Source organism: Pongo abelii, chromosome 15 (assembly GCF_028885655.2).
Source record: "Pongo abelii isolate AG06213 chromosome 15, NHGRI_mPonAbe1-v2.0_pri, whole genome shotgun sequence".
NCBI classification, from domain to species: Eukaryota; Metazoa; Chordata; class Mammalia; order Primates; family Hominidae; genus Pongo; species Pongo abelii.
Window position 1 is genome coordinate 51,067,047 of NC_072000.2, and position 23,965 is coordinate 51,091,011.

General features: G+C 33.7%; 1 protein-coding gene across 2 annotated transcripts in view; it reads right to left on the minus strand.

Moving 5' to 3' along the window:
- The window catches only part of MDGA2 (MAM domain containing glycosylphosphatidylinositol anchor 2), an 825,106-nt gene that overhangs the window by 255,601 nt on the left and 545,540 nt on the right, over positions 1 to 23,965 (minus strand). For both annotated transcript variants that reach the window (XM_024231654.3, XM_054530089.2), the window contains one exon: positions 18,616 to 18,748. In XM_024231654.3, the coding sequence (XP_024087422.3) occupies positions 18,616 to 18,748 (133 nt within the window). The remainder of the gene's footprint in view (positions 1 to 18,615; positions 18,749 to 23,965) is intronic.

The following is a 23,965-nucleotide window of genomic DNA, read 5'->3' on the forward strand; positions in this document are numbered from 1 at the left end:
TAGCAGCTGGTAATCTGCCAGCAAGAAAAGAGTGAAAGAAACAACTATCTAATATAGAACAGTAAATGGGGTCACAAAGAACAATATTAACCTACCTTCCATATGTTTCAACTATCACCCCAAAATGCCAGATTTAAAAAGATAAGAGGTAATACACTTGAGCAGCTAGATGTTAGTAATAAGATGAAGATTCTGAGACACAAAAATTACATAGTTCTCCACGGAAGAGCCTGACAAGGATGTAGATTGTCTGACTGCAGAGCTCATGCTCTTACTCTCTGCCCAGGCTAACTCTGTATCATGGACCTGTAATATGAACAACCAATGGGCTAAGTTGAAAGGACTGAGATGAGGAACCTGGAATGCAGAACAATGGCAAAGTTGATTCAACAGTAATAAAAAAGGTGGGGAGGAAAGAAAGATAAAAGAAATGGGGAGAGAAGAGAAAGAGTGAGGAGAAAAAGGGAGACAAAATGAGAAAATTTTTTGCTTATGCTTTTTAAAAAAATATTTTAAGTTATGGGATACATGTGCAGGACAGGCAGCTTTGTTACATAGGTAAACATGTGCCATGATGGTTTTCTGCACCTATAAACCCATCACCTAGGTATTAAGCCTGGCATTCATTAGCTATTTATTGTGATGCTCTCCCTCCCCCTACCCCTCAAGATAGGCTCTAGTGTGTGTTGTTCTCCTCCCTGTGTCCATGGGTCCTTATTGTTCAGCTCCCACTTATAAGTAAAAACATGCAGTGTTTGGTTTTCTGTTCCTCATTAGTTTGCTGAATATAATGGCTTTAAACTCCATCCATGTCCCTGCAAAGAACATCTCATTCCTTTTTATGGCTGCATAGTATTCCATGGTATATATGTACCACATTTGCTTTATCCCGTCTATCACTGATGGGCATTTGGGTTGATTCCATGTCTTTGCTATTGTAAACAGTGCTGCAATGAACATATGTGTGCATATATCTTTATAATAGAATGATTTATGTTCCTTTGGGTATATACCCAGTAATGGGATTGCCGGGTCAAACGGTATTTCTGGTTCTACGTCTTTGAGGAATCACAACACTGTCTTTCCACAATGGTTGAACTAATTTACATTCCCACCAACAGTGTAAAAACATTCCTATTTCTCCACAGCCTCACCAGCATCAGTTGTTTCTTGACTTTTTAATAATCACCATTCTGACTGGCATGAGGTGGTATCTCATTGTGGTTTTGATTGCATTTCTCTAGTAATCAGTGATGTTGAGCTTTTTTTCATATGCTTGTTGGCTGCATAAGTATCTTCTTTTGAGAAGTGTCTGTTCATGTCCTTTGCTAACTTTTTAATGGGGATATTTTTCTGTTAGAAATTTGCTTAAGTTCATTGTAGATTCTGGATATCCACTGACCCCACAGAAATACAAACAACCATCAGAGAATACTATAAACACCTCCATTCAAACAAACTAGAAAATCTAGAAGAAATTAATAAAGTCTTAGACACATGCACCCTCCCAAGTTGAATCCCTGAATAGACTAATAACAAGGCCTGAAATTGAGGCAGTAATAGCCTACCAACAACAACAACAAAAAAGGCCCACGACCAGATGGATTTACTGAAACTATTCCAAACAATCGAAAAGGAGGGATTCCTCCCTAACTCACTTTATGAGGCCAGCATGATCCTAGTACCAAAACCTGGCAGAGATACAATAAAAAAAGGAAACTGCAGGCCAATATCTCTGATGAACATCCATGCGAATATCCTCAATAAAATACTGGCAAACTGAATCCAGCAGTACATCAAAAAGCTTATCCACCACGATCAAGTCAGCTTCAACTTGCAAGGCTGGTTCAACATACACAAATCAATAAACGTAATTCATCACATAAACAGAACTAAAGACAAAAATTACTTGATTATCTCAATAGACACCGAAAAGGCCTTTGATAAAATTCAACATCCCTTCATGTTAAAAACTCTCAATAAACTAGTTATTGATGGAACATACCTCCAAATAATAAGAGCCATTTATTAAAAACTCACGGTCAATATCATACTGAATGGGCAAAAGCTGGAAGCATTCCCCTTGAAAATCGGCACAAGACAAGAATGCCATCTCTCACCAATCCTAATCAACATAGTACTGGAAGTTCTGACCAGGGCAATCAGGCAAGAGAAAGAAATAAAGGGTATTCGAATAGAAAGAGAGGAAGTCAAACTGTATCTATTTGGAGATGATATGATCCTATATCTAGAAAACCCCATCATAGCACCCCTAATGCTTCCTAAGCTGATAAGCAACTTCAGCAAAGTCTCAGGATACAAAATCAATGTGCAAAAATCATAAGCATTCCTATACAGAAACAGTAGACAAGCAGAGAGCCAAATCATGAGTGAACTCCCATTCACAATTGCTACAAAGAGAATAAAATACCAAAGGAATACAGCTAACAAGGGAAGTTAACGACCTCTTCAAGGAGAACTACAAACCACTGTTCAAGGCAATCAAAGAGGACACAAACAAATGGAAGAACATTCCATGTTCATGGATATGAAGAATCAATACTGTGAAAATGGTCATCCTGCCCAATATAATTTATACATTCAATGCTATTCTAATTAAACTACCATTGACATTCTTCCCAGAATTAGGAAAAAACTACTAAATTTATATGGAACCCAAAAAGAGCCCATATAGCCAAGACAATCCTAAGGAAAAAAGAACAAAGCTGGAGGCATCACACTACCAACTTCAAACTATACTACAAGGTTACAGTAACCAAAACAGCAGGGTACTGGTACAAAACAGACACATAGACCAATGGAACAGAACAGAGATCTCAGAAATAAAACTGCACATCTACAACCATCTGATCTTCGACAAACCTGACAAAAACAAGCAATGGGGAAAGGATTCCCTATTTAATATATAATGCTAGGAGAATGGGCTAGCCATATGCAGAAAATTGAAACTAGACTCCTTCCTTACACCTTATACAAAAATTAACTCAAGATGGATTAAAGACTTATATGTAAAACCCCAAACTATAAAAACCCTAGAAGAAAATCTAGGCAATATCTTTTGGAACATAGGCATAGGCAAAGATTTCATGACAAAAACGTCAAAAGCAATTGCAACAAAAGTAAAAATTGACAAATGGGACCTGATTAATCTAAAGAGCTTCTGGACAGCCAAAAAAAAAAAAAAAATACCTATCATCTGAGCCAACCTACAAAATGGAAGAAAATTTTTGCTTATGCTTTTAGGGTATACTATAAAATATAAGGAGTGGACAAAAGGACAAAATTGATCAACATTTTGCTGAATACACTCTAGACTAAAGGGCCTATAAAATAAATAAAAGCATTCAAATTACATATAAATTCATACTTAACACATTCAAGCATTACAATTGTCAATTACTTTTAATTCCAGAAGTAATTTTATAAAATACAGTAAGAATATCATATCTTGATTGCTTGAGTTGGGTCACAACTCAGACAAGTACTGTGTCATATATACTTCAAATCTTACCAAATACTCATTACTAGCTCATGTCTCGGATTGCTGCTCTACCCTTTAATGGATATGTGTGCGTTGAAGATGTCTGGATGAGGAGACTAATTCTAGAAGGCAGAGGTGCCTCAATAAATTAAGGCCTTCCCTAAGAAACCCGAGAAATATATAGATTTTGTCTTAAATGTTTGTGTGAGATATTTGCTTTTCAGGCACAGATATATCAAGTTTTTTTTTATTTCTATGTTTATATTGATATGCCTTCCACATGGTTAATTAAATAAAAAGAGGGGAAAGGAGAAAGAAAAAGATTCAGAGCATCATTTGTTAAAAAGAAATGTATCACTCAACATAAGAAAATCAATTAATGTGATACACTACATTAATAGAATAAAGGATAAAAATCACATGATTATCTTCATAGATGTAGAAAAAGCATTAGTCACAATTCAGCACCCTTTCATGATAACACTCTCAACAAACTAGGAATGGTAGGAAATTACCTTATATTAATAAAAACCTATATGTAATTCCCACAGATAATACCATATTTAGTGTGAAAATCAAAAAGGTTTTCCTATAAGGTCTGGAATATGGAAAGGATGCCTGCTTTCACCACTTCTTTTCAACACAGTAGTGTTAGTCCCAGCCAGAGTAATTCGGCAAGAAAAAGAACAGGAAGCATTAAAACTGGAAAGGAACGAGTGAAACTGTCCCTGTTTGCAGAACATATGATATTATTTATAGAAAGCCCTAAAAACTCTATGAAAAAATACTTCAGGAAAATTGCAGGATACAAAATAAATGTACAAAAACCAGTCCTGTTTGTACTATTAACAACAAATTATCTAAAAAGAAAATTTGAAAAACAATCACATTTACAATAACACCAAAAAAATTAAATACCTGGGAATAAGCTTAACTACGGAAGCAAAAGGCTTGTATACTAAAAACTACAAAACATTGGTGAAGGAGGTGAAACAGGACACAAACAAATGAAAAGACATCACATTTTATGGATTGGAAGACTTAATATTGTTAAAATGTCCATACTGCCCAAAGTGACCTACAGATTCAATGCAATCTCGTTTAATATTCTAATGGTACTTTTTACATAAATAGAAAAAAAAAATTCTAAAATTCATATGGAACCACTAAAACCACAAATAGCCAAATCAACCTTGAGGATGGAGAACAAAGCAGGAGGTAGCACACTAGCTGATTTCAAATTGTATTACAAAGCTATAGGAATCAAAACAGTAGAGCACTGGCATAAAGACAGACAAATAGACAAATGAAGCAGAATAGAGAGCCCAGAAACAAATCCACAAATATACGTTTGACAAGTGGGTCAAGAAAACACAATGGGGAAAAGATAGTCTGCTAGACAAAGACAAGAGATGTTGGAAATACTGGATATCCATGTGCAAAAAAAAAAAAATAAATCAGATCCCTAACTTACACAATACACCAAAAGCAACTCAAAGTGGACTACAGGCTTAAATATAAGACCCAAAATTATAAAACTACTATAAGTAAATATAGAGGAAAAGATTCATTCCATTGATCTTGGGAATGATTTATAGATATAACACAACAAGCATAGAAAACAACGAAAATAAACAAGTGGGACCACATCAAAAAAAAAAAAAGGTTCTGCACAGAAAAAAAAAAAAAAATTAAGTGAAAAGACAGCCTATCAAGTGGGAGAAAACAAAATGCAAACCATATATCCAATTGAGATTAATTTCAAAATATTTAAGGAAAACCCAAAACTCAATAGCAACAAACAAACAAACAAAAAACAAATAACCTGGTTCAAAAATGGGATTTGAACAGACATTCTCTAAAGAAGACACAAATGGATAAGTATATGAACAAATGCTCAGTGTTACAAATCATAAAGGAAATGCAAATCAAAATCACAATAAGATACCAACTCACACCTGTCAGGATGACGACTACTTTTAAAGACAGACAGAAAGTGTCAGCAAGGATGTGAAGAAACTGGAAGCTTTGTGCAATGCAAACTGGTGCAGCTGCAATGGAAAACAATATAGAGGTTCCTCAACATATTAAAACTGCATCTACCATATGACCCAGTAATCCTACTTCCAGGACTGCTTATTTTTCCAAAAGAAATGAAATCAGGATCTCAAAGATATATTAGGATTCCTATATTCACTGCAGCTCTGTTCACTATAGTCAAGAGGTGCACACAACCTAAATGTGCATCAACTGATGAATGAATATAGAAAATGTGGTATGTACATATAATGGAATATTATTCGGCCTTAAAAAATAAGCAAAGCCTGCAATGTGTGACAAAATAGATGGGCCCTCAGAACATATGCTAAGTGAAATGAGCCAGAAAGACAAATATTGCATGATTGCATTTATATAAGGTACCTAAAGTAGTCAAATTCATGCAACCATAGAATCAAAGGGTGGAAATGTGGCTATCAGAGGTTGAGTGAGGAGGGAAATAAGGAGTTACTAATCAACAGGCATAAAGTTTAAGTCAAGCAAGAAGAATAAGCTCTAGAGATCTGTGGTACAACATTGCAATTATAGTCAACAATAATGTACTGTGCACTTAAAACTTTAGAGGCATACATTTCATGTTGAGTTCTTACTGCAATTAATAAAATAAATTTTAAAAACCATGTTTTAAAAAATAAATGTGCCAAGGAGAGGGATTTAGTTCCAAATTTTGCATGCAGTTAGAAGCCAATTTACTGAACTGAATTACAAAGCCATAAAAAAGTGTTTTACCTGAATAAAATGACAATTTTAAACTACAGACCTTGTGGTAGGTGTCACTACTTATTGCCTTACCATAAATACTTAATGCTTCTTAGTACTGTTATCACAGATCTAATTTCAACAAGAGCCAATTCAAGCCTAACTGTTCAACGAGGTACATTTCTTATAAGGGATTTCAGACATTCAGAGCAGATCGTTGCCATGTTCTAGGACAATGCTGCTACATGATAAAGGAGGTACTTATTTTTTGAATAAGATAATACTGTAATGGAATACATATAGAAGAACTAAATAGGTTACTACACAAAATGGAATATTGCTTAAGGAAATATTAAAAAGCAATAAAACCTTTTTAATACTATTTTTAAATGAAGCATAAAACATTGGATCACCTCTGAATTCACTTCCTCTCTGTCATTATTTCTCGAAGCTACTGAAAATACAGCTTTCAAATTCTAGTTCTGGTATTTTCAATACAGATTTCGGTACCATCACATTTCTCTTTTTTATCTGATTAATGAGCTACTGAAATATCCTTGTAGAGCAAAAACAAAAAATACCATTTGTTTTCAATATAGAATTATTTTATGTTTTCCAAGTTCTTAATGTCTACATGTATTGATTTGCCTATTTAACTCTCCAATGACTTGAAAGTTAGACCCATATTATATATGCTTTTTTTATTAAACAACAACAACAACAACAACAAGGTCTCTCATTCTGTCGTTCAGTCTGGAGTGCAGTGGCGTGATCAGAGCTCACTGCAGCCTCGACCTGGCAGGCTCAAGTGATTCTCCTGCCTCAGCCTCCCAAGTAGCTGGGATTACAGGCATGCACCACTACATCTGGATACTTTTTAAAATTATTTTTCATAGAAATGAGGTCTCACTATATTGCCCAGGCTGGTCTCAAACTCCTGGCCTTCAATCCTCCTGCCTCTGCCTCCCAAAGCAGAGATTGGGATTACAGGTGTGAGCCACCATGTCCAGCCTACCTATTCTTTTTTTTTTTGAGACGGAGTCTCGCTCTGTCTCCCAGGCTGGAGTGCAGTGGCGCGATCTCGGCTCACTGCAAGCTCTGCCTCCTGGGTTCACGTCATTCTCCTGCCTCAGCCTCCCAAGTACCTGGGCCTACAGGCACCCGCCACCATGCCTGGCTAATTTTTTGTATTTTTAGGAGAGACGGGTTTTCACCGTGTTAGCCAGGATGGTCTCAATCTCCTGGCCTCATGATCCGCCCGCCTCGGCCTCCCAAAGTGCTAGGATTACACCGCGCCCGGCCCTACATATTCTTTAACTGTTGATCTGTACGCATACAATAATGCTTTATTAAACTTGTATTCATATCTAACATTTTGCTTAAACACACAATGTTTAGTGTGCAGACCATGCATATTCACTGAATATTTCAGTTCCTTAAAATGTAATATAATATCTTTGTACAGTTTACAGTATCATGATTTGACATGGCTATCACATCAGATTGCTTGTAACTGATGATTCCAAAATGAAAAAACAAAGCCACAAACATTACGGCTTTCTTCACCTTGAATTAAGTTTAAATTTGAAAGACAATATGCAGTAAGACAGGACTTTATTAAGTATTCCTGATCAAGGGAATTAGAAAGATATATTAAGAATAGAAGAAATGTAGTCTCTTTTCCTCCTTTTTCCCCTTCAAGACAATAGTCTTTGTATATTAAATCCCAGATAAATAAAGAACCCATATTACCTGCTTGCTTTTCCAATAGTTTTGTTTATGTCTTTCCTGTGGTGCCTAATATTTTCTCTCTTCACTTTGGACATAGGTATTTTAATTTGCACTTAATATGTGACAATCATTTTGAAGGATTCTCATCTGTTACCTGTTAAATCAAGCTGTATAAAATTACCTCTATTTGGTCATTTCAGAACTACAAACATTTGCCAGCAAAACAAAGAAAATTGGTTTTGAAGAATTTTCTAAAAAGACACAACACTACTACCCAGTAACGCTTCAACGGGAAGACTACAAATCCTACTTTTTCCTTGGTTGAGTACAATGTCATAATGCCAAATCAAAGGAAAAAACTTTAAGAGTAGCTTCTTAAAGTAAAAATGTAAAGAGTAGCTTCAATTGTCACACCTATTTGTGCCCAAAATCCAATACCTTGTTTCTTGATTATTTCCATGCTTGTGAAACCAAGGCAATAGGAACCCAGAACATGAGGGCAAGGTTCCAATAAAAAAATTCCTATGACACAGGGTGCCTAACAAAAATCAATACTGCTGACTAACTGCAGATTTACTGGATAGAATGTGATTGAAAATGCAATCCATAAATGATTAAACAGTAGAATACAACAACTAAAGCAGAATGACTAAAAGGAGGTAGAAGAAAGAAATACCTTTGAAATACGAACTAAAGCATATTACTAAACAACTAGACATACCTATTTTCTTCAGCAGCAGGAATAGCAAGAAGAGTATGTTGTTATCAAGAAAAAAATAAATATAAAGGTGACTCTTAGAAGAGACTTTGCAGAAGCTGGAAATTGAGGGAACAGCTGAAATTACTGAGATGCTTTGGAAATAGTTGCCACAACTGCAGACAAAAAGTACATGCTGCATCCAGATGTACAGTTAAAGGTTGATGCTAATATATCTCTGATTCTCGGCCTGTTCACTATTTCCCAGCATACCAATCTTCTCTCCTGTTAGTCCCTATAACAATGGACTGGATACACTATCCCTTCAATATGGACTACCACATACAGTCATTTTTTTCTGATCTAATTAAAAGCTCCACATAAACGAATGTGCATGTTTTAAATCATGCCTAGTTATGGTACACATGCCCCTGTAATATTAATAGTGGCCCCAAGGCTAAATTTAGCTATACCACATTATTAAATCCTATGAGTGTAGCTAACGTCAGAAAATGTTTTGAAAGCATAAATATTTTAGCATGAAGATTTAACAAAAATGTATTTCATCATATCAGAATATCGGGGGGAAAAACTCACTCATTTATGACTAAGCCAAAGGACAGCTGTTCGCATTTTGCCTTGTCTATAACTTGGAGATGTATCCTGTAAGTGTTCTTTAGTGAGATAAAAACCACTTTCTATTTTCCTACTAAAATATTTTTAAAAATTGTATTTACCTGGCATTGATTAGTATGCTTGGTCTTCAGACACAATAAGTGCATGTTTAGGTTTCTTCATTAAGAAAGTAAATATAGAATATTCCAAAAAGGCCTTAGAAAATTCAGCAGAACTAATGTAATAAACATACTCACTCTAACATGCATAATAGTAATATAATTTACATTAAATGGATATATAATATTTTATATTTACTTATTTTGCCAACTATTGACAAAATTTTGGAATTTAGCTATGATTTAATATTACTTCTGAAATATATATATTAGTAGATAGATTCTATCATTGATACTTTTCACTAAATAAGAAACAAAAAGGAAAATTGATGAGCTAGATGATATTTTAGAAGCCTCTTTGCTTTCTTCACAAAGGATATTTTCAGTACACCCACTACCACCATCATAACTAAGAGCCTACTATTTGCCAGGCACTATAAACATATAATTTAATTTTATCTTCACAATATCTGTAGTGAGGTATGAATCTGGGGAAACTGGTACTGTAAATGCCTTACAGCTTAGAGAAAAACAGTGGCTAGGTATGCATCTTCTCTTAAGTTAGGATAAAATCTTCCTGACATGACTTTTTCTACCAGAAATATTGATAGCACAAATATTTGCAAAGATTCACTCAAATATGTGCATTAGGTCCAGAAATAACTTGTCAGTTAATTTTTAAGAAATAATCATGTAAGACCCATGTATAAAAGGATAATAGCACAATCAGGTATTAATCTTCTCAAATTCTGTACGCCTGAACTTTGCTTGCATGGACCTTGGGGCTCAAAGGCAGCTGTGCACTTATGGGCTGCATCTACCCCTTTGTAGCAACCTCATTTCCTCTGTGTTTTGTTATTGTTGTTATTGTCATTATTTTGCTAAATAAATGTGAAATTTTATTGTGAGCATTCTCTTCCCATCATTATGTTACCTACCCTAGAACAATTCATAAACATGATTTAGCAGGAAGCAAATTCACAGAGTTGATGGAATTCATCATACTACTACTCTACTGTAGACAGAACCAGAATCCACACCCAGCTTTTGTTCAATAATGCTTCTTTAGGTAGAGTTGTTTAAGGCTCCATATGCACCAACATTAACAATTGACATTAAGACTTGAATCTTACATGGAGGTAGGCTGGATAGTGGATTAGTTCATTGAGTGACCAATTGTTTTGCTTTGGGGGGACTACTGGGTTTCCCAGGATGTGGGACTTCCACTGAGTCCAAGGCAAATTGGGATGGTTGTCCTGCTAAAGATGACATTTTGACATAATCTATCCTAGTATTCAGAGTGAATAAGTAATATGACTGGCCACACGAACTTAAGAAAATAATATTTTATATTTCGTTGTGTCTCCTTTGTTAGAGCCAGTAACCTATAAAAGCAAATTGTCAGTAAATGATCATAGAGCTATTCTAAGCCACAGGTTATATGTGGCTAGCTCAAAAACCATGAAGAAATTGTAAAATATATTTCTACCAACTGAATTATTGCCTATGATAATGCAATTCTTAGTATTTCACTAGACCAGTAAAACTCTGAAAAGAACCAAGCTGTGGTCTACAAATCCATAATCCAGCAACAGTTTGAAAATTAAAAATTAATTGTTCTTAGGAGTATAAAAAATCCTATTACTTTATTTTAGCATATCCTCAACCCAATCTACTGAAACAAATATAAAATACATGGTCTGAACTTTTGCAAGATTTTATAATGAATAACTCTTTTAAATTTTTCAATTATAATTATAATCTAACAGCATATTAAAAATAATACACACTTAAAGTTAGAACAATATAATCAATGAATATCCTAGATGTTTGCTAAAACACAGATTATTTGATATGGTCCAAAGTATTTGTATTGTGAGATGGCTTTTAGTGTTCCCTTTCATTTGACTAAGGCTATTTATTGTATCTGGATTATGATATCTTCTGGGAGAGTTACTAGTTTATGGGGTATATTTATGTTAAGAACCCATAGTTTCAAGATACATTTGAATAAAGAAATAGAAAAATTTCATTGCTAGGACAACAAAATGCACAGATGTAGGGAGATCCCAGCAACATGCAAACTTCCTTTTATGACAGTAATAGAATTTTTAAAAATCTGGGTCATCTTATTGCTTTGGATACTGCCTTAAGAAAACCAAAGTTGAAACCTGTTAATGACCATTGCCTCTGTTCAAGATTTGCTGCCTTATCATCATCTATATTTTTACATTTCTGAAGTTACATTAGTGAAAATAGGTCATATATGTGCTTGATTACCTTAGGAAATGACGGAGCACTGAAATGAAGAATCTGTTGAATATCAACAACCTTGCAAATTTCTTCTATTTCCTAACAAACCGTCATCAATTTCATAAAAAATATTTTGTATTTATGTTAAACATTTGTTCTCCTAATAGGTTAGATATAAATATACCTAGAATATGAATCATTTCTATAGCTATTAGTGGGAAATACTAATATCTAACATATGCAGTGACAAAAGTCATCCATAAAATGATCATGAACTTATTTCAAGGCTAATCATCCATGATTGAAGCTATACGCTGTAGGCAGAATAATGCTCTCCCCAAAAGATGCCTATGTGTTATTATTTTTGAAAACAAAAATGTTTTCTTCATTTTTAAGAAGGTGAAAAATAAGTTTAGAGAAGCTAACTATTAGTAACATCATAAAAGATTTCAGAACAAAAATTTAAACCTTAGACTTCTGAATGTTAAAACTTATGCAAAAGAGTTATAGGGAACATCTTATTCTCTGTATCTACAATATTCTAATAACATTTGTTGTATTCCATTATTGAATGTAGTAGTAAATACTGTTGTTCAGATAACCTGTATTGTTATCTATGATAAAAAATTATTAAAGCACCCATATTTCCAATATTTTAGAGCATGAAAAGTGAAAAGTCCAATGTTTTTTCTTCCATTTCACATATTAGCTTTGCCCTCACTGAAAAAGAAACTTAGGAAAAAAAATCCAAGAATAATGCACAAATTCACTAACATCATTTAAGTCCCTGCTGTAATCTTTTGACCATGCTTTTAAAAATTCATGATGTATTACAGGAGTGATATCTGTCTCTCCCTAAAATTTCGTCTCACCTTCTTCCTTTAGAGTTGAATTCTTTGTATTTCCCCAAAGCTAAGAATACAGGGCCATAAATGCTCTCAATAGAGTCACCTCTTTAATTTGAGTTCCCAGTGAAGAACAGGCTCTTTAACACATCTGACTCATTTTCTTGCTTTGATTTAGCATATATTATAAACTTATGTCTGAAATGTTAAGGAAAAGCAATCCTAAATGCAAAGTCCACATTCAGTAATTTGGGAGTATTATAGACTGAATTGTGTCTTTCCCTCCAAATTCGAATCCTGAATCCTGTCTCCCAGTGTGACTGTATTTGGAGACAGGACTTTTACAGAGAGGTAACCAACGGTAAATGAGGTCCTAAGGATGAGACTCTAATCAAATATGGCTAGTGTCCATATTTGGGACACTAGAGGAAGGGACAGTAGAGCTTTCTCTCTTTTCCTCCATGAATGCACAGAGGAAAGGTTATATGAAAGACACAGCAAGAAAGCAGCCATCTTCAAGCCAAGAAGAGAGCCTTCACCAGAAGCCAACCCTGATGGCACCTTGATCTTAAACTTGTGGCCTCTAGACCTATGAGAATATAAATTTCTACTGTTTCAGTCACTCAGTTTGTGGTGCTCTGCTACAGCAGCCCAAGCTGACTAACATAGGACATCATCATACGTATACCATCTATTTTCACAAACCTAAATAGTCCTTAAAAACTGTTATTGATGGTTAACTAGCATATCTAGATTCTAATAAATGATTCTCTTGATTTTCTAGATGCTATGAAGATCATCTAAACACAAGAGGCTAGAGAAATTCATATGGCTAAGGAAAATGGCTGATGTTAGTATCAAGGTGCAGGTTACAGCAAAATCTTTACTGCTACTTCCTCTTGCACTTACACTGGCTGTCTATGACCATAGGTGTGGCATATCACAAGAGAAATTGTTTTTGTATTTTATTTCATGCCCACAGCTATCAAAATTTATATAACTAAAATATTTTCTTTTTCATAAGGCTTAAGTTAGTTAAATTCCTCTAAACATGAAGAGAACTATCATGAATAGATAACAGTATACAAAAGGTTTTATACTGAAATTCACAACAATTGCTGGACATTTATATTATAACTTTCCTAAGAGCTACATAAAATAATAAAAAGAGATAATAGTTGCCTAACATAGGAAACAAAGACGTTTCTTGACCTCTATCTTCTTCCATGAAAATTTATTGAGACAAAAAGAAAAAAAAAACAGAGTAGAAGAGAAAGGAAAAAAAATTGAAAAATAAATGAGAGAGGGAGGGAGGAGACAGATATATATTTTCCCTCTATTTCTATAGCCAGTAATACTTTTATGGCTTGGTTCCTTGAATTAAATCCCATTTAAAGATGATATCTTAATTAGATAATGTTTATAAATGTTAAGGTAGAGCAGACTAAATCAAGGGACTTATATAATTAGGCCAAATGAGCCACACCTATCCCTTTTTTATACACTTCATCATAACCTCTCAAGCAGGTAAAAAATGTTTTTCATGCTAATATAGGTAACCTACCTAATTCTTATTTGCCTTTGAAGTTGTGAGACATCAAGTCATAAGTGCTTGAAATTCATTAAAATAAATAAAATTTGTTTTATCATAATTTCTATGTGTGCTAGTGTTGGTAACACACATAATATGAGAAATCTAAAATAATTTATACTCAGTTATCCTAATTATGATAATTTCAAAATACACCTATATTACCATCTAAACTTATAAATTTTAACAGGCTTATTTTAATAAACTATGAGAAATACAGCTACATTAAGAATTTACCAATCAAGGGAGTATATATTCATGGCAATTTGAATTTATGCTCCCAGGTTAAATATATATATAAATTTTAAAAATAATTTACCAATCAAGAGGTGAGTCCCCTTTTCATCCAAATACGAGTAGAGAAACAACAAAAACAACTTCTAGACCCTCCTAAACACTGTGTCAATTGGTCAGGGTGCATGACAATAATTAAATAAATAAGTCACTTTATCTTTTATAAAATTCTATGAACTGTCTTGATAAATTTTAAGACAGATTAGGTGTGATACATAATGACACTTCCGTGGCAGGAGACATTTTCATAGCATGCCAAACAAGAATTTGGAGTCAACAAATTAATTAACACTTTCTCTGGCTGATATACAATTATGAGTTCCACCACAATGCTATTTCACAGTAGGAAAGTTAAGAAACCACATCATTGGAATTCTACAGATGACATTGACTTTATCATGACACCTAGACACTGCCTTTCAAAGCAGTTCTAGAAAATTAATTTCTATTCACAAAATGGAATGGGCTCATGGAAACAGTAGGATAACAAGGACTACATATTATTATCATCCAAAGTAATTATTTAAACTTGTTTAAAGTGTATACATTGCCAGGCCATCTGCCAGAAAGTCTAATTCAGCAGGTATGGGATGGAGCCAGAACACTTACTCCATGGTGTAACTGTTCTGCAGTAAGAACTTTTTAGAAATTTTTACTTCTAGTATACATTGTTTCCATCTTTACATCCTGTATCATTTGGGCATTGTGCAAATCAGGTCCATAGACTGACTGCAATTAAAAAGTTGATGTGATTGTGGAGATGTTCCAGTGGCATTTTGTCTCTACCAAAAGTACATTGATTAGCCAATTATTTGACATTCATTGAAAGAATAATTTCTAAAGTAAAGTAAGACTTTTATAAACATATTGGTTTACAAAGAAGATTAACCAAACATACTACAATATTTATAATTTTCTTCTCTCAATAAGGTACACACTTTCCTTGACATTTTGCAAACCAACAGTTTAAAATACAGTAATTTTACGTACATCACTTAGAGATTCAAAACAGTAAGAATCACTAGGAGCAAATGACTTTCACATTGATTACAGCAATGGTAACTTATGTTCCTCTTCCACTATTAAAAGAGCAATGAAATATCTTGCATGCCATTATTTGTAGTTTACAGACTTATTTGCATGAAGATGTTCTAAGCTTAATTTTTACCCTGTGTACTTTGAAAGCTACCTCATTTATTTCACCTATTTGGAATTCACAAACCCTTCCAACTATGAGCACCACCAGATGGAAAAATTTCTGAAGTGAACCCAGTTTGAATGTGTAAAGTATGAGGCATAGGACATGTCTGGTTACAGTTACTGAAGAGTTGAATAGGTACTAGGTTATATTTTTAAACTCAATTACTTACCATAATTCTAATACTCATTTTGCAGTGAACATCAATCAAAAATTTTGTGAGATAATTTATAAAGGTGAATAATAGGTTTTTATGTTTGCCCAGTCTAGATACATATTAGCTGAAAAATAAAAAATGCAACATAAAGCTGAAATGTTAAATAAAATATCTCTAGTTACAGCACTCCTGTGCCCTCCATAGAACAGGTATTCAAAGACTGTTTTCTAAGCCAAATTTTTTTTTTTAATAATCACAGAAATAAAGTCATCCAGTTACTTTAAAAGATCTCAGGAATTCTACCACTTTTCCTGGTAATCTTCCCCTTTTGGCTTTAAGGTATGAAGTCCTTATTTATTCCTAACAAAACACTCTGGCTGAGATTTAAGTTCATTTTCTCCATCTCTATGACAACTAAGAAGAGCTGTCAGTCTCCTATTTAGAATAACTCTTCAAACATTGGAGTCAATCTAGTCCCCATTCCTTATGAGCTGTGGGACCTTGGAAAATGATAAAAATCACATCTACAACACAAAAATATTAAATATAATTTTATTGGTTATCTTTGTCTTTAAAGAACTTTTGCATATGTCAATTTAGTTCATTCTCAAAACAATCCAGTGAGGATGCTTTAATTGCTGCAGGACAGTTCATTATGTGTCAGATGATAGAAAAAGACGTGACAAGAAAAATCTACCTGTTTATGTTCCTATAGTTATAAAAATAAACTGAGATAAAAAACACTAAAGATTTTAAAAATGAATAAGGCACTGCTAAAGTGCAAGGTGGTAACTTAAGTAATAATATATACTAGTGGTTTTTTCTTCCTCATTCCATAGTAATGCTTTTATTCATCCCATAGGCCATACTTCCGTTTTATTTTTAATTTTCTCTGTATCTATATATTTCAAAAAAATATTAAAGAAGCTAAGAAAAACAAAATTAGTTATAAGGCACAATACATTTCATGCCACGAAGGGTAACATAATTATAACCAGTTCTTATATGTTAACCTGTTTATTCTTGTTTCTCAATATCCAATTTCCCCTTTTTTAAGTCAGATGAGATTAACTTTTATAAATGCTAAGTCCACTAAGATTTTATATTTCTATTTTTTTCTGCAACATAATTTCCATCACCTTTTTTTTTTTTTTTTTTGAGACAGTCTCTCACTGTCGCCCAGGCTGGAGTGCAGTGGCGCTATCTCAGCTCACTGCAACCTCCGCCTCCTGAGTTCACGCCATTTTCCTTCCTCAGCCTCCCAAGCAGCTGGGACTACAGACTCCTGCCACCACCCCCGGCTAATGTTTTGTATTTTGAGACGAGGTTTCACTGTGTTAGCCAGGATGGTCTCAATCTCCTGACCTCATGATCCGCCCGCCTCGGCCTCCCAAAGTGCTGGGATTACAGGCGTGAGCCACCGCGCCTGGCCTCCATCAACTATTTCTTATGATTATTGATAAAGTTTCATTTTCTCTCATTGTTCGTGTACTTTAATGACTTTTAACTATACGAAATAGAGCATTCTCTAGTTTAAGACAATTTAAATCTTCGCCAAAATCAGTGTTCCTATCATTGCTGAACCATAGGAGGGTCCCAATAAGTTTCTGATGAATAGAAAAATAAATGTATAAAACAATGAACATTTCGAAATCTTGGCAACTCGATGGAACATATGTTGATGAACCAATGCCAGAGTTGACTTTTTAAAATATATTTTACAATAAAGTCCTAGGTTTAATCTTTTTACCAACTGAGTTGGTTGGATTTGCTGACCAGCTCTTTGTTGGAAGAACTAATAAAGTGTGTTCCACATGGTTTATACGTATCTACTCATTAATTCTTTCTACAACTTCACGAGTTTATGAGGAAATCAGGCAAAGAAGAGTGAGATGACTTGCTCAACAAGGTGCAATAGCTAGTAAGTGGCACAAGCAGAGTCTAGACCCAGACACAAAAAAAGCCCACACTTTTAGAGATTTTTGTTAATGGGAAAAGGGTCTTTAAAAGTCTTTAGTTTAGTATAGTTACTTAAAAGTAAAAATTTATATACCTAATGTAAATGACGAGTTAATGGGTGCAGCACACCAACATGGCACATGTATACATATGTAACAAACCTGCACGTTGTGCACATGTACCCTAGAACTTAAAGTATAATAAAAAAAAATGAAAGTAAAAATTTATATTGACATGAAAAATTGGAGTTTCTCAAAACCAGTTCAAATTTTAATTTATTATGGTGATTCTTTATGCACATTCATACAAAATATGTTTTTCTCATATACCTTCTCTTTGCTCTTTCATTTATCAATTTCTTCTAAATATGTTTACCATTATTCTGGGGTCTATATTATTGAAACAAAGGCTAACTTAAGTTTCAATCCTATTAATGTTTTAACATTTTCTACAAAAATACTGTTCTAAAAACATTTTTCTGAAATTACCTACTAGTTTTCTTGACTGGACCCAAAGTAAAAGAAAGGTTCTTTTACTTTGAAAGCACAAAACTCATTTAGCAACTTCAATCACAAATTTTCATATGAAGAATCTAGTAGTTGTCAAGAATATTTTTGAACAAGATATATGCTCGTTAGTGACATTTTAGAATGCAATACTTTAAAGAGCTATAATTTTGTACGTTATACATGCAAACATATTACATGGAGTATATTACAATGACATTTTACTGTGTCCATGTATGAAGCTTTTCAGATATCCCAGGATTTTCTGGGAATAAAGGTGCTTATTCCTACATACACCACAGAAATCATTTGGTCTTTAAAAAAGTTAAAGAGCGTTTTTAAACATTAGTTGTAGATAAGATACATGTAACATACAGAGATAATTCCATACCTGTTTTATTGGACAGTCTAAACGACACCATCTTATCAGGAATATTACATACATTCCTCACTGAAGCAATGCAGCTATAATTAGCATAGTCCTGAGGTCGAAGATTCTTTAGTTTTAAGATCTTTGTTTCACCCTAAAAACGTAAAAAAAAAAAAAAAAAAGTCATTAGAAAAAGCCAACACAACCAGAATGAATGAAACATCACATTACATTGTATTAAATCACATTATTATCAGAATATGACAGACTGTCTTTAAGGGAAATGCCCTATCTTTAAAATAAGTTATAAATGAACTAACTTTAAAATAACACTGCATTTTAAAATAATACTGTAATATTAAGTATGCCTGGAGATAAAAACTAACAGACTACAATGAAAATTCATAACATTTTCTTTGCAAACTAGCTTCCTCAGGGGAAAAGTCTATTTCTGGTGGTTGTTATGCAAATTATTATGCAAAGATCAGAACAGTATACTTAATAATGGCGTACATTCAACAAACACTGCAATCTATTCAGACATCGACATGAGAAGACAAAAGAAAAGAATCTGAAGAAGAGCCAACAAATGAAACACAGTTGTTAGAACAAAGTTAATTAAGTAAATCTAATGATAGATAATTAAATTTATAGACATAAATATTTTGTATATGGAGCAATGACAGGTGACAGATCTAAAACTGAAGGAAAGAAGCATTCATGAGTGTTTCTCTATTATTATTGTTCTTGTTATTTCATGTTCAAGAGTTTAAGGGCTAACTCTCCAAGTAAATCTGCACAACTGTAGATAGATGCAAATCAAGCAAGTGGCCAGAAGTAATCTAACAAACTCTTGATGAACCAAGAAAGACTTTGTAAAAACATTGGATTGAAATTGTTGAAAGGAAAAAAAAGAACAAGCAACAAAACTTAGTCTCCTGCCCAACTCAAATTAGGTCCCCTGGGCTTTTTTTGCCTTCTAAAGTCATTAATGCATCATCTCAAAATAGTTCTTCTTGTAAATAACTTACTTATTTTGATGGCAAAACAGTGTCTCAATGATTTTATAGTATTAGGGATACTATAAAAATTCAAAATGTTTATTTTTTCCAGATAACGTGTGTATGGAACAATGTGTTTCATCACTTTACCTGAGTAACATTTGTTGAGTTCTAAAACTTGCAATACTTTCATATGTTATTGAGGAGGACTGGAATACTTAGTGACTTACTACATAAAAACACTGCTGTTCATTTGCAAGAAAGCTTACCCAGACATAGGCACACAGTTTTGCAAATGTGTCAAATGAATCTCTATTCTAGTGTGCATGGAATTGTGGCCATAAGTATTTTCATTCACTGTCCAAATTCAGTCTTAAATCAGTCACCCCTTTAGCATTTTCCTCAGTGGTACAAAAAAAAATCTACCTTTCAATTTTTGTTTAGAAGAAACACTGAATTTTTAACTTATAAGAAAATATAAATGTATCCGATACAAATATACACAGAAATCTATATGTTTCTAGAGTTTATATATAAAACTATTCTCTTGTGTTACAGAAATCCCATACATGATATAAAATGCCTAGAAAGTGTGCTTAGCTAGAAAGAACAGTTGAAAGAAAATGATATGCTAGAATTAGTCAACTCAGATAATTTTTAAATAAAGTGATACATCTTACTTCTCCTACCTTTGTCACACTTATTGCTCAAATTTCTTTGCTTTTCTTTCTGCTCTGAATACGACTAGTGTTATTCCTTGGAATTCTACTTGTTCCATAGTTAACCTCACTTTATAACATTTCATTAGGTGGCATTATCCTTGCTGATGAATTTCTACTACAAGCTCTATTTTCTTGCCCCACTCCCAAGTCTAAGCCCCATTTCCAGAATTCTCCCTTAAGTTTCAGATACACATAACAAATGTTTGTCAATATGTCCATTCTGATGCTTCAGACACATCTGAACTCAACATATCCTAAATTTAACTTCAAATATATTCCTTTAAACCTACTCCTCCTTCTGTAATAATGGAAATTTACACCCAATTATAACTTCTTATTCATAGATTCAGTATCTCTCTCTCTCAGCTAGATCCTTTTATTGATCTTTACTCATGTTCAATCCCAATTATTCTTTGTATCTGTTTTTAATCATAATGCTCTAAACCCTACAATCAACTAAAAAACTCATGATTGTACTTAGTATAGCTTAAGAATGCAAGCAAGCCACAATGATTTACACTTTAACCGATATTTTTTTCAGCTTTATTGAAGTATAATGGACAAAATAATTGTATACATTTAAGGTATACAACTGTGTTTTGATATACATTGTAAAATAATCATCACAGTTGAGCTAATTAACATATACATAACCTCACATAATTATTTTTATTCACTTGTTAAATATATAAAATCTAATTATGCCATCTCCTTGCCAGACTTCTCCCCTTGCCAGTAAGTACCCAGAGAGTAGAGATTATGTCTGTCTTGTTCTCAGCATTATATTCTGGGCACGTGACACAGGGCTTAGCAGAGAGGAGACAATTTTTAAGTTAATACTTTTTCAGTTAATAGTACTGTAACTACCCAAGGTTTGCTTTATATATATTTATTTTCCCAGAATTTACTATTTGCCTGGCACTGGTATAAACTCAATATAATTAAATAAGTAAAATATAATCAGAGCTTAAATACACTTAGAGAAAAATTCCCTTACATTATTACACATAATCAATAGATATTTGTGCACATTGTAAAAAAGAAAGTGGGTCTGTTACTCTAGTAACGATTTATCTAGATTACGCTTTTAGGTGATAATGATTCTCAAATATAAACAAATAATGAACATTGTCATTTAGATGTATATTTAATAATAAAGTCTCTTTACTCACAGAGTTAATTATACTCTGTCAATACTTTTTGTTTCTGTTTCCACTGACAAATTCTTTTTCAATTTGCATTTTCTGAAGAATACTTTTCCAACATTCCACTGAAATAGTACCTAGTAATTTCATTAATGATGATGATCTCTTGTTAAAATTTAATAAACCTTTCTTTTGTATGCTTCCATACTTCTCTGCTTATTTCTAACACTTTAGATTACCTTTACTACTGTGAGAGCCCCTCATATATAGGCAATTAATTACAGATATAATAATTTAGTCATTTCTTGGTTGTTTTACCATTGAACATTCTAGTTACTGAAGTCTGCAAACTTTTACTAATATATTCCTAGTGAAATCTGATCCATTATCATGGTTCCAATGAGCAATTATGTATAGATAACTGACAAATCTCTAGACAAAAAGAAAAAAAGCAAACTTACTAATAATCACCAATAGTATTATAATTAATAAATTCTAGATTATCCTAATTTTTCTTGTCCTTGGAGTTGCAATGTTTGCTAGCATACATTATAGGACATACTTAAATTTTGGTCTATCCCACTCAACATTTTCCCCAAGAAGAAATGTAATCTCTTATCCTTTTGGATCTCTTAAGATAATCTATCTTGCATTTCTAATTCTCTTTTCTTTTTTTTTCAGGGGGTGGGCGGGGTCAAGGTTTAAGGTCTAAAAAAACTTAAATTGTTCCCCTTCACTGAAAGGTCATTTCAAAAACCCTTAGTTTGTCATTTCAGACTCTATGCAGTCTAAGCAAAACACTTTTTCCTTATTCCTCACACAAACTCTTCCTTCTCATCAAATTAGTTATGTCACTATCTTGAGGTATCTTTTATGATTTCCTAATGCTCCCCATTCCTTGCTATGAGTCATTTTTTGTTCCTATCTGAACTGATGTGTACTTCAAAAATATATTGTGACTGGAGTGCAGCGCAACAAAGAGCATAAAATGAGATAAGATTTCAAAGCTTGGAAAAGGTCATATTAGATGGGCTATGATCTCAGATTTGTATTTATTCTAAAGTTATTTATTCTGTGTTTAATGCTACTAATCTCCTCTTTCTAATTTTTTTCACCAAGGCTTGCTTTCTCCTCTTGGAAAATACCTTAAACTTGATTTCCACCAACCCTAATTCTCCATTTCACCAAACAACTCTACTCTCCAGTCTTTTTGAATGTTATCTGACACTGACAGCCATTATTTCAAGAAAGTATTTTCTTTTTTTTGAGACATAGTTTAGCTCTGTCACCCAGGCTGGACTGCAGTGGCGCGACCTCGGCTCGCTGAAACTCTGCCTCCAGGTTCAAGCAATTCTCATGCTTCAGCCTCCCAAGTAGCTGGGATTATAGGTGCATGCCATCACACTGGGATAATTTTTATATTTTTAGTAGAGATGGGATTTCACCATACTGACCAGGCTGGTCTGGAACTCCTGGCCTCAAGTGATCTGCCTGCCTTGGCCTCCCAAAGTGCTAGGATTACAGGCATGAGCCACTGCAGCAGCCTCATTATGAAGAGATTTCAACCTAAAAGCTCTTACTTCTGATCCATCCTCTAAAAGTGTATTCTTCCTATATGTATTCTCCTTTACTTTTTGAGTTAATGCTTTTTGTCTATTTATATCAATCACATTTGTGTATATATTTATATGTTTTTATCGTTCACATTATGTCTATGTATTGATCCTGCCTTTCCATTTAATGAGATCACTTCAAATTCTCTTCCTTACCATTTGGGCAGTGTTTTGCATGTTGTCAACTCAGAAAAGATTGCTGACTAGAAAGGAATAGAGCCAGCTCATCATATTGCACACAGTAAGTTTTTAGTAAGCTTCCTGAACCATGTTGACTCTAATGGTAGTAATAGGAATTTAAAAAATCTTCACATTAGGGTAGCCTGCAAGATAGATTTATGAAGCTGCATTTGGGGCCACCCATAGGAGAGCTGAACAGTCAATTATGGAAAAGAGAGTGTAAAAGAAAGGTAAGCCCCAAGGGAAATATATACAATAATCAAGTACAGAGAATCAACATCAATGCAGCTCTGGCTATTAAAATGCAGAGGTGGCTTTTGTAAAGGATGCATTCTTAAAATATTTCATATACCTGAATTTTTGTGGTCAGGGACACTGCTGGTATTTATGTTATCTAAAGGTAAAAAATATGAATTTGGTGGTAATATTGATATTACAAAAGAGAATTTGTGCTACTGTTTGAGATGATTTCTATTCTTTAAAGACCTACAAGTGTGGCCCTATAAATACAATGGTATGTACATCCATATCCTAGTTAATTCTTATTCAGAACACAGCAACAAAATGGGCATATGAGAAGGTGCTATAGTTTGGATGTTTGTCCCTAATCTTCATGTTGAAATTTAATCCCAATGTTGGAGGTAGGGCCTAATGAAAGGTATCTTGGTCATGCGGGCAGACCCCTCATGAATGGAGTAATATCCTGAGGG